Source organism: Hylobates moloch, unplaced genomic scaffold (assembly GCF_009828535.3).
Source record: "Hylobates moloch isolate HMO894 unplaced genomic scaffold, HMol_V3 SCAFFOLD_5, whole genome shotgun sequence".
Lineage (NCBI taxonomy): Eukaryota > Metazoa > Chordata > Mammalia > Primates > Hylobatidae > Hylobates > Hylobates moloch.
In genome coordinates, this window is record NW_026652280.1 from 722,702 (window position 1) to 739,025 (window position 16,324).

The following is a 16,324-nucleotide window of genomic DNA, read 5'->3' on the forward strand; positions in this document are numbered from 1 at the left end:
CTGTAGGCCTGAATCACCCAGCTCCCCCGCGTCCGGATGGGACCCAGGCCGCCCCCAGGTCCCCCCACGTCCGGATGGGACCCAGGCCGCCCCCAGGTCCCCCCACGTCCGGATGGGACCCAGGCCGCCCTAGCTCCCCCCACATCCAGATGGGACCCAGGCCGCCCCAGAATAGATGCTCGTGAACATTTCCCTCCTTTTTGGGAGAAGGGCAATGCCTGCTGGACACAAAAATGCTCTGCGAATTAAACTATTCACAGCAGCGGCAGCGCATCCGCCCTCAGGCCGCACTCCGAGGGAGGAGCCACTCTGCTCTGTCCTGCTGGGAAGATGGGACCCAAGTCCCCCGTGCTGAAAAACTCGTCCATCCCAGAGAGAACAGCCACGTGGAGATGGTAGTCGCTTTCTGATGACACAATCTGGAAAACGCCAAGTGGCTCTGCAGCTGTGTTTATAGAAAGGTTGGGATGCTGAGTTCTAGGGTCAGCAGGAAAATCGCTGCATAGATGTCGGCAGAAGCCGCTTTCCTCATGAAAACATTCACTGGCGCGATTACGTCTCAACACCGGAGTCCTCACCAAGGCTTTTCTCTAATTTATAAGTGAAGTAAAATGAACGTGTGTCATCTGGGGCTCTGTGGGCACCGTCGCGGCGACTCAGACACTGCATTTAGGTCCTGGCAGAAACCCAAGGCAGGGGGGTCTGCTGGAGGGGGCTGCAGGCGGAGACAGGTCTGCCGAGGGTTGGGGGGGCTGCAGGCGGGGTCAGCTGGGGGGTCTGCTTTCTGCTTTGGTCTGCAGGGGGGTGGGGGGGCTGCAGGAGGAGACAGGAGGGTCTGCCGGGGGCAGGGGGGCTGTAGCGTCACCATCAGAAACCATCACTTTATACATTCATAATTTTGGAATATTCTGCTACTGGGGTTGAGGACAACGAAGGTTTCAAAAAGTCACTTTGAAACCAAGAAAGAGCTTCCAGTGCGTTCTGCATGGACAGCTCCGCCTGCTCCTGGCAGAGAGAAGCGATGGGCACGTGCTAGCCGCCTCTGGGTCGAACAGTCCAAGGCTCTGTTAGGCCCTGACTGGGGCCAGCTGGAGGAAAGCAGGGGCTTAACCAGCTCTCCCCTACTCCCTGAGAGCTGAGAGCCCCCCCCCCAGAACACTGGTCTCTGTGCTCTCCTCACACCACCCCACGTGGGACCTTCCATGATGTTCTCAGGCTCACTTCAAATATTGTCAAGCGCAGAAAACCGGGGGACAGATGCTTACTAATTGCTTTAGGTGGTGATGACTTCCCTAGTCCTTTAACTCAATCTGTACATCTCTGAGCAAAAGAAATCAGAATTCTTGCATTTTATAAAGTCCTGAATGAAAAATGTTTCTGAAAGATGAGAACGATAATTACTGTAAAAGTTCCAAGTTTCATATTTTAACTCATGGCCAGGTAATATTTTCCCACCCAAATGTGAAGTAGGGAGCTTTGGTGGGGAAAAGGGGAAGAGCAGCTTCAAGAGGCGGGGAGAGATGGTGAGAACCTACGGGTTTCCACACACGTTTCCTCGCCAGATGATTGTCAAATGGCATGTGACTGAGTGTGTGGCCAAAGCCTCACCCAGGATATTCCTTTGAGCAGAAACATTTGGCACTAGCAGGAATTCCTTCTCCACCTCACCCGGACGAACATTTCTGAGCTGCTTCAGTTACAGGGCCTGGGAACTATCCGGCGTCTCGCAAATTTCTACGGCAGGTTTTTACCTAAACATAGAAGAAAGGGAACAGCTCTCCTGGCAAGATCCCCTTCCAACAGCGAATGGCCGCGTCTACACAGCCTTCCCAACACGAGGCTCGTTTCACAGACGACCCAAGTACACGCAACCGAAAACACACTCCAAGAACAAAGCGGAATCTTCCACATGTGTCATGAACCACTCGCAGACTACGCCTGTCCAGCAAAAAAATACGGCTTTATTGGGTCTATTTCCTAACTACAAAGACAGCTGACACAGACATCAAACGTTTCCTTTTCGATGACAGTCCCCTGAGAAAGGCTGCATGTGACTCCTACAATGCCGGGTGCAGGGTACCCAGCTGCAGGTGGGATGCGGCCATACGTCTTCACGGTTACGTGCAGATCGACGGGATGGCCTTCAGGTTGTTTCTGTGAGTGAGACACAAGAGACGCGATCGTGCCGGAGTGCACGTTACAGGCCGTTCCTTCTGCAGGAGCCCTTTCTCCATCAGTGACGTTCTGTTCAGTGACTTCACAGCTGGCGCCTCCACCCGCAGGTGCAATTCAGGCAGGTTCCATAAGGGGGCATTAATTCCTAAGGCACGAGTTCAGGTCAACCGTGTTTTAATGAATAAACCATGCTTTTTGGTTATATGGAACAATAGATCGCTGCGAGTAATCATACGTAATAAGCAATTAATTGTACAAAGTGCCCAGCAAAGCCTACACGAACCTACCTGTTAACAGTAACTCATCTGAAAACACACGTCGCAGGGCCGGGCATTAAAGCGGCGTTTTTGGTTTTCTTAGAGGAAGCAGAGAGTGGTAAGGCTTCTGTGAAACAATCATCTTATAACTGAACAAATATATTACACTTATGTTGCATGTTATTTACAATCACTTTCTAATGTTGCCGTCTGGTAACCTACAGCTACTGTGAATCACAGCTCCTGGCTTTCTAGGGTCCTCCTCGAATGCGCGAGACGAGAAAACGCACGGCCGTCCGAAGCGGCGATGGACGCCAGCAAGAGCGGCGCCAGGAGCCCCAGACGCAGGTTCCAAAACGGATGCCGGTTATTGCTGACAGGGAAGCCCTCCCGGGCGAGGACACGTCGGCTCTGTTATTATTTATACATAAATAGATGCCGAGATATGTACACACATGCAAATGCAGTGTATCCTGTAACAGGCTTTCCTGCTTTTGTCCAGTGACCTATCGATGTGCTATTCAACTTACTTGTGCTATGTTCGAAGCCAGATTAAAAACAAATATGCGAGCATGCGACTATGAGCAAGCCTACGGTTTCAACCGCACAGACGAGGGAAGCGCGTTACAAAAGAGCTGAGATGACAGCCTGGAAGATTCTAAAATGCACTGGGTGAGGCAGCAGGATTGTACGTGACAGCCCAGGAAACGTTCCAAACGTAGGAGACTCGTATTAGGGTCCTCTCGCAGCCTGCCAGTGTTCTCTTCATCCATACAAAGGGTAAAACCTCACAAGGAAATGTGTTTACAGTTTCTGCTCCTACAAATACTCCTACAGTAGCAAATTCAATGCTCAATTCTATGCTGCCCTGATGGTCTATTAAATAAGGCACTTCCAGTATTGAACCCCGGGGTGCCAGAAGGGCTGGGTGTGGGGTCAAACTGCGTGTGGGCCGTTCCCATGAAAGGCCCCTGCACGGTGGGTCTCCCGTGCTCAGCCCAGCCACCTCCCTTCTGTTGTCATGAGATGACTTCTCCTCCAGGAGACACGGTGGTCTCCCTTCCTCCCTGTTTTCCTTCTTGTTGGAGGGCCAATCTTTGCACATATTAATGTTCAGCTCCTGGCATTCAGTCAGTTGGAGGTTCTGAGTGGTACCAGGTGTGCGTTCAGTTTATTTATTCAAAAGTCTTTGTCTGCTGAAGTCAGCATACCCCCGCTGAACTGAGTGCTCCAATGTGGCAACTAGGAGTGGGTGCTCGTGCTGGAGAGGTCATTTCGTATTATTTCATTTACTGTAAGAAAAGAAAAATTGAGAAAGTATTAGGGAAATACCATAAACATCAAAGCAGCGCCCCCAGCCCTGCTCCTCATCAGTGACGCTCACACCTGTGACAAGGCATCTCCCCAGGAACCCGCATTTCCTCCTCGGTCCCGCCCTGGTCCATGAGTGTCATGAGCCAGTGGCCAGCTGCCTCGGCAGTGAGCTGGGGTCACCAGAGTGACCGCCCTCATCCCTAGCACGGTGCCAGGACGTCTCTGACAGCCAAAGTGCAGGTGCCAGGTGTCAGCCGCGATGCTGGGCAGATGCCGTGGCTGCCTCTCCACGAACCAAGCGACCCACAGGTCCACACCAGCACTTCTGCGGTGTCAGCACCAGCGTCGCCTGAGCCTCCCTCTCAGGCTCTTCCTGATTTTTATTTCCCTTTGGATGGCGCTGTCCCTAAGTCCCCCACAGGCCAGTGACGTTCCCCGTCACCTGTGACTTCTGGCAGATGCAGAGGAAACGAGCGGCACCGTTAGGGCCCTTGTAAACTGCATGCATCCCCGCTCCACCCACCTCCTGCTGTGGCCGCCCTGATGGGCGCTGAGATAGGGGATGTGCCACCAGCACTGTCGCCACGTCCCATCTCCCTCCCAGGTTCTGGTGGGGCGTGCGCTGACGTCACGGAACTGCCCGGGCTTCCCTCTGCAATGGACTGGAGCACCCAGAGCCCAGATAAGCCCCACGTCTTTCTGCAAAGGTCCCGGCCTGTCTCAGGGCGGCTTCCTGGAGCAATTAGTGGGTGTGCATTTCATCACCCCACTCCCTTCCCTAAATTCCCTTTCAACAACCCCCTGACTATTTTTAAGAATAACAATAACAAAACACAGATGGAGAACCAGGAATTGTGTCATGGGAACTGATAACGGAACACACTGGCACTAAGGTCCAGGAGGAATCCTGGCTGCAAACACACACCCGAGGCTGGCTCGCCCAAGGCTCTGCGGGGCCAGGGACCCGGGCAAGCAAAGGTACCCCACATGCCCGGCCCTGCCAGCCGCACCTCCTGACACGGTGCCCACGGAGGGTCCCGACTCCGTCCTGTGTGGGAGCTCAGCCTCTGTAAAGACACAGGCACACGTGGGCTCCCCGCCGGCCCTGCTCAGAGCCACGCTGATCCTGGGCCCTGCCCAAGACGGGACCTGGCACTCAGCCACAGGACGCAGAGCCAGGCTCTCTGCAGAGGGCTCCGCCCCCAGTGCGGAAGGCACCAGAAGGAGCCCGTACTCCCGCCCCTCTGTGTGACTCTTCACAAACACTAATGAGGATAACGACAGGGCCCAGGTGCTCGCAGGCTGCTCCCGGACTGGCACACAGGACCTGACTTGTCCCGGACTGCGCACAGCAGCTCCTACACCACAGGCACTTTCCGTGACACTCGGGCGGCACCGCGGGGCCTCGGCACAACACGGAGAGAAAGAGGGCTCTGTTCTGTGTGGGGGTCGCAAGTCCCCACCCAAACGCCCTGGGCTGCTGGTTCCTCACTGTCCTCCCGCCCACTGTGCTGCTGAGTGCAGCGGCCCCCAGGAGCTCTATGCCCTGCTGTGCTCGGCACCCGTGGCATGAGATGGGGATACCTGAGAATTTGAGACCAGTTAACTCCTTTCCCATTGGGCTGGTTCAGCCTTGCTACAAAAGACGTCTGCAAAGAGGCAGCAGGAGCCACCTGCCCAGGAGGAAGACATGGTGGGGGTTCAGGTAGCTCAGAACAGGCCCCACCTGTGGGGAAAGGGAGGCTGCCCAGTGCATGAAGAGGCTGGGCTCAGGTCCTCATCCAACCCCGGGCCAGTGGAGCTCCAAAAGAAAGGACTCCAGTCAGAACAGTGATTGTGGGGTTGAAAGAGGCCTAAATGACCAACACAGGGGAAAGGTGGGGACACTACAAAGAAATAATGAAGCCATGAGTGGACCATGAAGGGTAACAGTGATGGGGACAGGAGGGAGGCCTGAGGGGTAATAATGGTGGGACGTGGGGAGGACTGAGGGGTAATAATGATGGGACGTGGGGAGGACTGAAGGGTAACAATGATGGGACGTGGGGAGGACTGAAGGGTAACAATGATGGGACGTGGGGAGGACTGGGGTAATAATGATGGGACGTGGGGAGGACTGAGGGGTAATAATGGGACGTGGGGAGGACTGAGGGGTAACAATGATGGGTGATGGTGACAGTGACACAGTGGGCACGGCATCTGAGGTCTCCCTCGTGTTCGTGGGACCGGCCGCCTGCATGGCTGCCGAGAGCCGTCTGGTTCCCCGCGGGCACAGGGGGGGCGCGTCTGCTGAGGGTGAAGGGGAAGCCGCATGGCAGTGGGGCTTCCCCTTGCTGCCCACAGGCACCTGAGCCTCGGTGGGAGAGCCCGGTGGGGGGCGGAAAGTTCCTCGGTGTGTCCCCCGGCCACCCAGGTTCCTGCTGGGGGCCGCCACAGCCTCCTTTGCTCTCTCTGCCTCCGTCTGCGGCTGCTGAGCTCTCGGGAGGGGAGGAGGGCCGGCCTCAAGAGAGCTGTCGAGGCCTAAGGAGCCAGCAGCAGCCTGCACCCCACTCCTGTGGGCTGGCAGTGCGTGTGGGCCGACCCCGTCCCAGCGCCGGGTCAAGTGTGTTCCACAAGGTCTCAGACGCTGTAGGGACGCGTGGCCGGGACCAGACACAGCCCAGGCACCCTCCAGGGCCTTCCCGCTGCCCCACAGCAGCAGCTGACAGAGAGCAGGACGGACAACCCTGACACCACTCAGCAGAGGACGGCACAGCAACGGAACTGCAGAGGAGGCTGCACCGTCCAGCCATCCACGCCTCGGACGAGAGCCATGTGTGGAGCTGTACTCACCCCGCAGACACGGCCTGTGCTGTAACCCTGAGAGGAAAGCCACGGCTTCCCCTTTCACAGGTGGACAACGGGCCCATCCTGGGGGTCGGTCTGAGGCCATGTGGCTCGCTGGCGCTGGGCTGAAAGACAGGACCGCCCCCCCAACTCCTTCCCGCCACGAGCACTTCTGACCCATGAGGTCAGCCACAGCTGCCCGGCCCTGCCCTTGCTATTCCGGGGGCGGCTGCCTTGGGTATGGCTGCCGATGACACCTACAGTTTCCCATACCAGCTCTCTCTGCTGATAATTTCCATCTTCTTATTCAGCTTTTCCACAGACACAAAGGGTTTTTTCCCTTCCTAGCATATTTTGAATTGCAGGTAGCATGTGACCCTCACGGCGTGTGGGAGACCTGAAAGAGGAAACTTACTTTGCCTAACGTCAGATGTCCCCGCAACAGGATGTGGTGAGCTGTTATACCACAATTTAATTTAATAAGGAGGGTTTTTTTTTTCCCCTTATATTAGATTTTTCTCTAAAGTGCTCCTCAGGTGGAAACTATTGTTTTTTCCTAAAACTCGAGTGTGGCGTTTTGAATCCTGGCTGCAGGCTGAGCCTCCCTCGAGGCCACATCCACACACACCCACACTCATACCAACCTCTCTATACACATCTGGAATTGAGTGAAGGAGGAAATCAGTATATTTTTAAATATAAAAACTACCAAGTACAAGGGCAGGCGTGGCTTTCACTGCCTCACCTGTGAATCTTATCTGCGCCCTTGCTGGGGCCACGCAAGCTCTCACTAGTTGCGCGTAAACAAGCCGTAGGCGAGACGCCTTTCTTAGTCAAGTATTCGTACCTTCACATAACCAGTTTCTTCTTTTTGATCATCATTTTGAAAGAAAGTTGACATTTAAACTTCACCCTGTAGTGAGCTACCCAAAGTTCACCTCTTAAGTTTCATGCAGCAGTTTCGTTTCTCTATGCTGGGAATGACAAGGGCCAGAATGGAGCTCGCAGGGCCTGAACGCTGTTTGATATATTTTGCCCCCTTGCTGCCTGGCTTAGAAGCAACATTTTTCTGCATTTCTGAATGCCTGGTTTCTGAATGCCTGGTTTCTGAAAGCAATTAAGGATCTTACATTTTAAGGAATGAACAAACTACCCATTTCCCCAGCAGTTACGTAGCCCTGCCTGGCCCTCCATGCACCTGCCTGTCTGCTCCTTGCAACAGCCCCAGGAGTGGCAAAGGCAAGCACTGTAGTCACCCATTCTGTCCATGGGGACCACAGAGGGCTCAGAGAGTGGGAATGGCCGCCTGGGACCCCAGAGCTGACAGGGCGGGGCTGACCCTCACTGGGGTCTGAGCTCGGCTGGCTCTGCTGGGCCCTGCACAGCCGCCTGCCCCCAGATCCTCCCAGATGGCGGCCTGGGGCCCCGCTGGGCAAGCCACAGTGTTAGATGTGTGTTTGTTCTTTCAGTACTTACTAGGAAAGTCGTGGAAGGCCGGAATGGGCCTACTGGCTGGTGCCTGTGGGGCGACTCAGACCCTGGGACAGGAGGGTTCCCACCCTGCCCGGCCAGCTCCTGGCCCCAGGAGCCCGTCCTCTCTCCTCCAAATCTGGCCCCCTGTCCCTTCCCTCTCTGGTCCTCCCTGTTTCACCTGCAGGGTGCTCAGTGCCCGGAACTTGGTGTATCTGAGGTGAGGGAAGGCTGAGGGCGGGGGTGTTTACTGCCACTTTCCTTACCTGCGGTGTGCGCCTTTTAACACAAGCAAAACACACACATCAGCAGATGCCCCCCACAGACACACACATCAGTGGATGCACCCCTCCACACACAAAACACATCAGCAGATACCCCCCCACACACAGAGACACAAACATCAGTGGACACCCCCCACCACACACAAAACACACACATCAGCAGGCGCCACCCCCCACACACAGACATCAGTAGACGCACCCCTCTACACACAAAACACACACATCAGCAGATGCCCCCCCCCCCACACACACACATCAGTGGATGCCCCCCCACACACACAGACACACACATCAGTGGATGCCCCCCACACACACACAGACACACACATCAGTGGATGCCCCCCCCACACAGACACATCAGTGGATGCCCCCCCCACGCACACAGACACACACATCAGTGGATGCCCCCCCCACACAGACACACACACACATCAGTGGATGCCCCCCCCACACACAGACACACACACATCAGTGGATGCCCCCCACACAGACACACACATCAGTGGATGCCCCCCACACACAGACACACACATCAGTGGATGCCCCCCCCACACAGACACACACATCAGTGGATGCCCCCCCACACACAGACACACACATCAGTGGATGCCCCCCCACACAGACACACACATCAGTGGATGCCCCCCACACACAGACACACACATCCAGTGGATGCCCCCCACACAGACACACACACATCAGTGGATGCCCCCCACACACACACAGACACACACATCAGTGGATGCCCCCCCACACACACAGACACACACACATCAGTGGATGCCCCCCGACACAGACACACACATCAGTGGATGCCCCCCACACACACACAGACACACACATCAGTGGATGCCCCCCGACACAGACACACACATCAGTGGATGCCCCCCCCCCGCCCCCACACACACACAGTCTTCTGCTGCTTGGCTATACTTATTTTTCAGTCATTTCTCCGGTACTAGCTTAAATGTGCCTTAAACTTTTTTTATGTGGGGGTGGGGGAAGCAGGTGGCCAGAGGCGCCAGCGGAGCAGGATGTCGGAGCTGCCGCTCGCCTTCCACTGTGCCGTGAGAGCCACCGGGACACGTCGGCATCTCCCCTGCTCTGAAATCAACACCGAGATACACCAAGTCCCTTCGGAGGCATCCGCAGAGGCAGCAACGCCACGCGAGGCCTGCCGACTCGCCCGCCCCGACAGCCGCCATCCGCAGAGGCAGCAACGCCACGCGAGGCCTGCCGACTCTCCAGCTCCGACATTCCATCCGGACCTCCCAGCAGCGCAGTGAAGGATTCCCTCCCGGGAGGGGCCCAGAGGGGCTTCGAGAAGGCTGTCACCTGATAGGCTCCGTCAAGTTTCCCACTGCAGACCCTCGTTCTACCAGTTTTGATTCCGTTTTAAATCTGACTTCCAAGCGGCACCCCTGCCGACAGTCAAAATGCCCCCCTCTCCTGGTGTGTGCCCTCCATCCTCTGTGAAAACGCCCCCTCTCCTGGTGTGTGCCCTCCATCCTCTGTGAAAACGCCCCCTCTCCTGGTGTGTACCCCCTATCCTCTCCTTGCTTCCTGGGGGCAGCTGGTTCCTTGCCGTCTGGACAACAGAGTTCTGCCAATGCCACTTATCTCGCCCGTCCAGGACTTTGTCACCAACTGTCCTACTTCCGACTCCAGCAAAGGAGCGATAGTGTGCGTGTCTGTGCTTGGCTGTGACTAACAGGGCCTCTGAATAAAGTGAAAATAATCCCATTTTAAGCTGCAAGAGGAAAGACCCACAGAAGGAAAGTCCTTCACGGACGGAGACCCAGGATCCTGAAATGCAGCGCGTCCCTTCAACGTTCTGAGAGTAAAAATTTAAACATGCAAGCCCTGGGAGGAAAAGCAATTCCTAAAACATGGCAGAAACAACATAAAAAAAAATCTTGCTGTTGTTTCAAAAACTGACCTAAGACCAGGCATGGTGGCTCACACCTGTGATCCCAGCACTTTGGGAGGCCAAGGTTCACTCGAGGCCAAAAGTTCAAGACCAGCCTGGGCAATGTAGTGAGACCCCCCCCCCCCATCTCTACAAACAAATGTAAAAATGAGCCAGACATGGTGGTGCCCACCTGTGGTCCCAGCTACTTGGGAGGCTGAGGTGGGAGGATGGCTTGAGCCCAGGAGGTCGAGGCTGCAGTGAGCTGAGATGGTACCACTGCATTCCAGCCTGGGTGACACAGCAAGACGCTGTCTCAAGAAAAAAAAAAAAAGCCTGATCTCCTGTTTTCCAGGAGAGCCCGAGCCTTGTAAGAGTTTTTCAGATGGTAATGAAACAACTTGGAAGTCAGCAATTCCTAAGGATTTTCCAACTCTTCTGAGGCTAAAATTCTCCCACTTTCCTGCTGCCTTGTTCAAACCACGGTTCGGAGATCTGTGAGCAGCCTGCCAGCCGCTGGTGGCTCTGAGGCCTTTCTGAGGCAAGGTCTTTGCACCTGAACACTCTGGTAGAACAAGGTTTAGCAAAAGGGGGCCTGGAAGGGCCCATCCTCACCTTCTGCCCAGTCCTACAGGGCTCAGGACACATCCTGGGGGCTAATCTGTGGGAAGAGGTTTGACTGAGACCCCGTTCTGCTCTGTGAACCGGCGGACTCTTCAGCATCTCACATGGAGAAACAACTTCCTCCCGGATCAGAGCCCAAGTCGGGGATAAGGTGCCTCCTGCCTGCACCGTGGGCACTGGCTGCCTTGTTACAGAATCACTGGCCGTCCGCTGAGGGACACTGGGTGCCAGGGGTCCTAACACCCCTTCAGAGCGCCCGGCACAGCTCTCCTTGGAGCTGGGAGCTACCCTTAGTCTCATTTTGAAGACAGGACTGGGCGGTCAGGTCAGCCCATCCTCATACCGCGGTGAGTAGCAGGGGCAGGAGCAGCCTTGCTGTGGGCCACGTCCTGGGCAATGAGTGGTGGCTCCTTGGGGGATCTGAGATTTTTCCAAGTCTGTTTTCTATATGGCTGAACGATGTGGTGAAACCCCTCTCGGGTGCTCTGATCTGCCTCTTTCATGAGCGGGCGGGGGGGGTGCCAGGCACTTCCTGGTGAACCCTCAGTTACCACCCATCAGAACAGAAGCAGGCAGCGTGAAACAGGCTGGGCCCAGGGGCTCCATCGCCCTTTACATTGCCTCGCTCAGCTTCCAGACGTTCTACTGTGCACGTGTGCCCCTCCTTCATGTTTCTGGGGTTCATGGGGACATTAAGTGTTGTCCTTCCCTTTCTGTCTCAAGAATTGACTGTGCCTGTCATTGGACGCAGCGGCCGCCATGAATGTCGACCGGGAAAGCGATGGGAAAAGCTGCTCAGACACAGCTAAGCTGCCTCTACCTGGTCACCCACACGCCAGGCCCACGCAGTCTGCTCCATCCCCGTCCCTGGCAGAGCCCATCTGGGAGTGGTGGTGACCGTGCCAGCCAGAGACCCACTGAGCACCAGGGTGCAGCACAGACAACGATGCCCTCAGGCTGCGTGCAATGAAGAGCCGGGAGAGGCAGCGCTAGAGTTGTTTTTAGGAAATGGATTTGGGCTTAAAGAATAAACGATGTGGTTCAGCCACGCTAACCCAAATACACTGTTTAATCCTTGCAGTTAAAAAGTTTAAGTAGCACAGATGAAGACTATAACTTGCATAAAAGATTTTTGTGTCAATTTTTAAAAAGCGTATTTGTTCGTATAGGTACCAACTAACTTAATTGCACAAAACACATTTAAAAGCATCTTCCCTCTTTTTCAATGGTTATGTTAGTTCCAATCAACAACCAATTGTGCTATGAATATTAAAGCCTAAGAGTATTTATCTATGACCACTTAGCAAACCCGAGAATTTGGCAAGGACACAGGTCTCAGAATTATCAGACATCAGAGCGTCCTGCAGGACTGCTCCTTCTTTAGAGTTGTCATTTTCCTTTACACTAAAGCAATACCGGAAACAAAAAAGGCCGTCATGATGCCACCCACGGCCTACGGGGGCACGTTCCTATCACCTCTTCCTGTCGCTGTGTCCCCATCCGCCTCCCTTTCCGTCCAGCAGGCTCCCTTCTAAGGCCCACTGTCCCACTGGACACAGCGTAATTAAACCTGCAGCAGGAATGCAATTGTCCCCGGCTTACTCCACTTTCCTCTGAGGGACAGAAAAGTGCATATTCTTCACAGAGGACAAGTCATCAAAATAACTTTTTAAAAAGAGCAAAACAAAACAGGAAAGACATTCTCCTCCATTCCTATAACTAAGAGATAATTATAAAAAGTATTTGCTAACCTTCCCAGAAAATACACCTTTAGCTAAAGTTAGTCTTGTAACCTAAGAGGGTAATAATTTGGGTAGGACACAGATAGAACCGGAAATATCTCAGGCCAAATCCTATTCTTAAATAACTAACTGCTAAGGTATCTCCCAGTGACGTTTGCTGTACTCAGCTTTGACGATATCTAATAATTCTTGGAGTAAGAAGCCATTTGATGGTGGTTGAAAACCTTAATGAACATACGGATTTTCATGGCTGTGACATTCATTACAAAGGGGCATGTTAGATGTATTTACTGACTGTTTTATGGTTTCATTGAATTGCTGAATACATAGCTTTCAATTTTTCCATCTGACATACACATTTAGACTTGTATGGCTCTCATTTCAGGTATTACAGTAGATATGAGCTAAGTACATAAAAATATGGTTAAAGCCACAAATTAGAGATCAGAAAATAGGAAGCGAAGAAGAAAACGCTTTTGTTCCACTGTACGTATATCGTGTCTGATGCAGAGGAGGATTCAGTGTGTGCACCAAGGTAACTGAAGAGGCCGCCTCTCATGTGGGTTTTCTAATTTTTTGAGAAGAAGCAACCTCTTAGAAAGTCTACCTTAAATGTTTCCTCCTTCACAAGCAAATATCTGGATTTTCCATAACCTCCTACATGTAGCCTCCACCACGGCCTCCTCGGTCCACCCTAAACTGCCCGACACTGCCAGGCGCCCGGCGCTCGGCTGAGAAACGGGGCAAGAACAAGGGCGATTCTGCCACCCCACAGTCAAGGAGCCAGCACATTCTGAAAATGCAGGGTCACAGCGTCTCTAGAATCCTCCTTTACGATTCTGCATTTTTCAAAGATGCTTTGTAAAGCAGTGGAAAATAACAGCTTCTCAAGTTTCATTAAAAGGTAAGTTCTCAAGTCCGGGACCTATTTCAGCCTTCACTTATTTTTATCTTTTTCATCGCAGTAAGCCACTGCCACAGGGCCTCCTATTTTTGGAAGCAGAGGACGGGACAACGGAGGGACGGCCTGACAAGTCACGGTTTTCATAAAACAAGACCCTCATCTGGACACAGCCCGTGCTGGGGAGCGAGACCGCCACTCGGGACGTCAGCCATTAAGACGGAATAATTTTCCTACCTTAACTGCCCGCTTCCTTATTTAGCCTGAATGTTGCACAGAATGCAAACGCCGTGTGGAAACTGCCGGGGTTCAGGGTACAGGACCACGTGCCCGGGAGATTCCGACAAGCTGTCCTTCCGCCCCCCACCATGACGGCACACGGGCACGTGTTTCCACGGATCTGGTCCACCGTCTTATCTGCGCCAAACTGCCATTCCAGTCACTCACTGGGATCGTTAAACCACCACCCGCGGTTTTCCAGAGCTTTCTTTGTTCTACTAGGAAATATATGCCCCCAAATTATGAAATTCCAATTCAAACAGAATTAACAGCATTTAAAAAATAAAAATGTTAAAGCTCCTTTTAATGAAGATAAAATGAATGGACCCCGAGGAGGGGTCTGCTTAGGTTCTGCTTCCTCCTGTCCCTCTGCTACAGAAACACACAATTCCTCCTCCGCCTGTTCCAGGGGGAGACGGGCACTTGGTGTGAACCGGCACTGACCAGGCGGCCTCCTTCTTTGTAGGGTGGCAGAGAGGGTCAGGATAAAATGTCACCATGTGAAGTGTGTAGCAGCAGGAGGTCAAAAGCTCCATTGGCAACTCAGAAGCCAACACGCCCCTGGTCCCCGGCCAGGCTGCAGGGGTGTGAGCCGAGCCCCGCCCCCCCACACCGAGCCCCCATCCACCACCCGCCCACAACCACTGCAGGTATCCTGTGGGCCAGGGACTCCCAAAGGAGGTGGCTGGAGACCACCACTCCTGTGGGATGGGATGGGAAACTTGCCTTTTTTTTTTTTTGAGATGGAGTCTTGCTCTGTCACTCACGCTGGAGTGCAGTGGCATGATCTCCGCTCACTGCAACCTCCCAGGTTCAAGCAATTCTCCTGCCTCAGCCTCCTGAGTAGCTGGGATTACAGGAAGCTGCCACCACACCCAGCTAATTTTTGTATTTTTAGTAGAGATGGGGTTTCACCATGTTGGCCACGATGTCGAACTCCTGAGCTCAAGTGATCTGCCCGCCGTTGCCTCCCAAAGTGCTGGGATTACAGGCGTGAGCCACTGTGCCTGGTCTGCATTTTATTTTTAGAATCAGGGTCTTGCTCTTTCTGTTGCCCAGGCTGGTGTACAGTGGAATGATCTCAGCTCACTGCAGCCCCTACCTCCCAGGTTCAAGCAATCCTCCCTCTTCAGCCTCTCAAGTAGCTGGGACCACAGGTGCATGCCACCACGCCTGGCTAATTTTTAAATTTTATAGAGACAGGGTCTTGCTATGTTGCCCAGGCTGGTCTCCAACTCCTGGGCTCAAGTGATGCTCTTGCCTCAGCCTCCCAACGTGCTAGGATTATAGGCGTGAGCCACTGTACCCAGCCCCAAACCTGCCTTCCTAAAATGTGACTTTCAACTAAATCTTCCTCTTACCAACGAATTAGCCATTTTGTTAGGTGTGAAAGTTGCACTGTGGCTATGTAAGAAAATGGCTATTTAAAAAAGACACCTGGTTTGGAGGCATGCCGGGGTGGTGGGGGTGGGGAGTGAGGTTGGGGTTGTTTTTTTGAGGCAGGGTCTCATTCTGTCCCCGGCTGGAGGTGCAGTGGTTCGATCATAGCTCACTGCAGCCTTGATCTCCCAGGTTTATGCGATCTTCCCTCGTCTGCCTCCGGAGCAGCTCCTGAGCGCCAACACACCTGGCTAAGTTTTGTATTTTTTGTAGAGGTGGGATCTCACCATGCTGCCCAAGCTGGTCTGGAACTCCCGGGCTCATGTGATCTTCCCACGTCAGCCTCTCAAGTAGCTGGGACCACAGGTGTGCACCACCACACCTGGCTAATTACTAAAATTTTTGTAGAGATGGGGTCTTGCTATGTTGCCCAGGGTGGTCTCCAACTCCTGGCTCACCAATCCTCCTGCCTTGGCCTCCCAAAGTGCTTGGCTCACAGGTGTGAGCCACTGTGCTGGCTGAGGGTTTGATTTTTAAACACTCAGCAATGACAACTACATGGGAACGCCAATCCCTGCGACCACACCTGGACCAGCTCACAGCTGAACCTGGGCAGCACCTGGGGGAACCTGCCACTCTGCTCACTCTGCCCCACGCATGTCCATGCTCACTGTGCAGATCAGCACGGCCTTCACAGAAGGAGCCTGAAGCACAGTGAGCGGCCAGCTCAGGTGGGGACACGTCCCCGAGAAGGGACAGAGGCTCAGTACACAGCAAGACGAAGGATCCATGGGCTCCACAGCGGCCCATCCTGGATGTGGGCACGCACACAGCACAGTGTACCCTCAGGCTTCACCACGCCACGCACTTCCCCTCATGGCGAGTGTCCACGGACCACCGTGGGCGTCACCTGGAGCTCGGCAGTACACAGGCCACACACCCCCGGCAGACGCAGCCCTAGTAGTGTCTGGGGAGCCCTGGGTCAGAGGGAGGAGACCAGGAGCCGCAGGGAAAACAGCCCCCCATGCCTCAGGGACACTCGCCTCGAACAGTACTTCTCTAGTGCTGCCCACGAAAGACGACGTCCACGCCCCCGCCAGTGGGGAAGCGCGTGTCCCTCACCACCACAATGTTTTCAAATTATCATTTGAATCTTTAAGAGG

At 54.1% G+C, this 16,324-nt stretch overlaps 1 protein-coding gene across 4 annotated transcripts in view; it reads right to left on the reverse strand.

Annotated features, from left to right (window-relative positions):
• Positions 1–1,941: 1,941 nt before the first annotated feature.
• Positions 1,942–16,324, reverse strand: part of NFATC1 (nuclear factor of activated T cells 1) — a 123,389-nt gene continuing 109,006 nt past the window's right edge. For all 4 annotated transcript variants that reach the window (XM_032152028.2, XM_032152026.1, XM_032152027.2 and 1 more), the window contains exon 10: positions 1,942–3,724. In XM_032152028.2, coding sequence (XP_032007919.1) covers positions 3,722–3,724 — 3 coding nt within the window. In that variant the 3' untranslated portion in view covers positions 1,942–3,721. The remainder of the gene's footprint in view (positions 3,725–16,324) is intronic.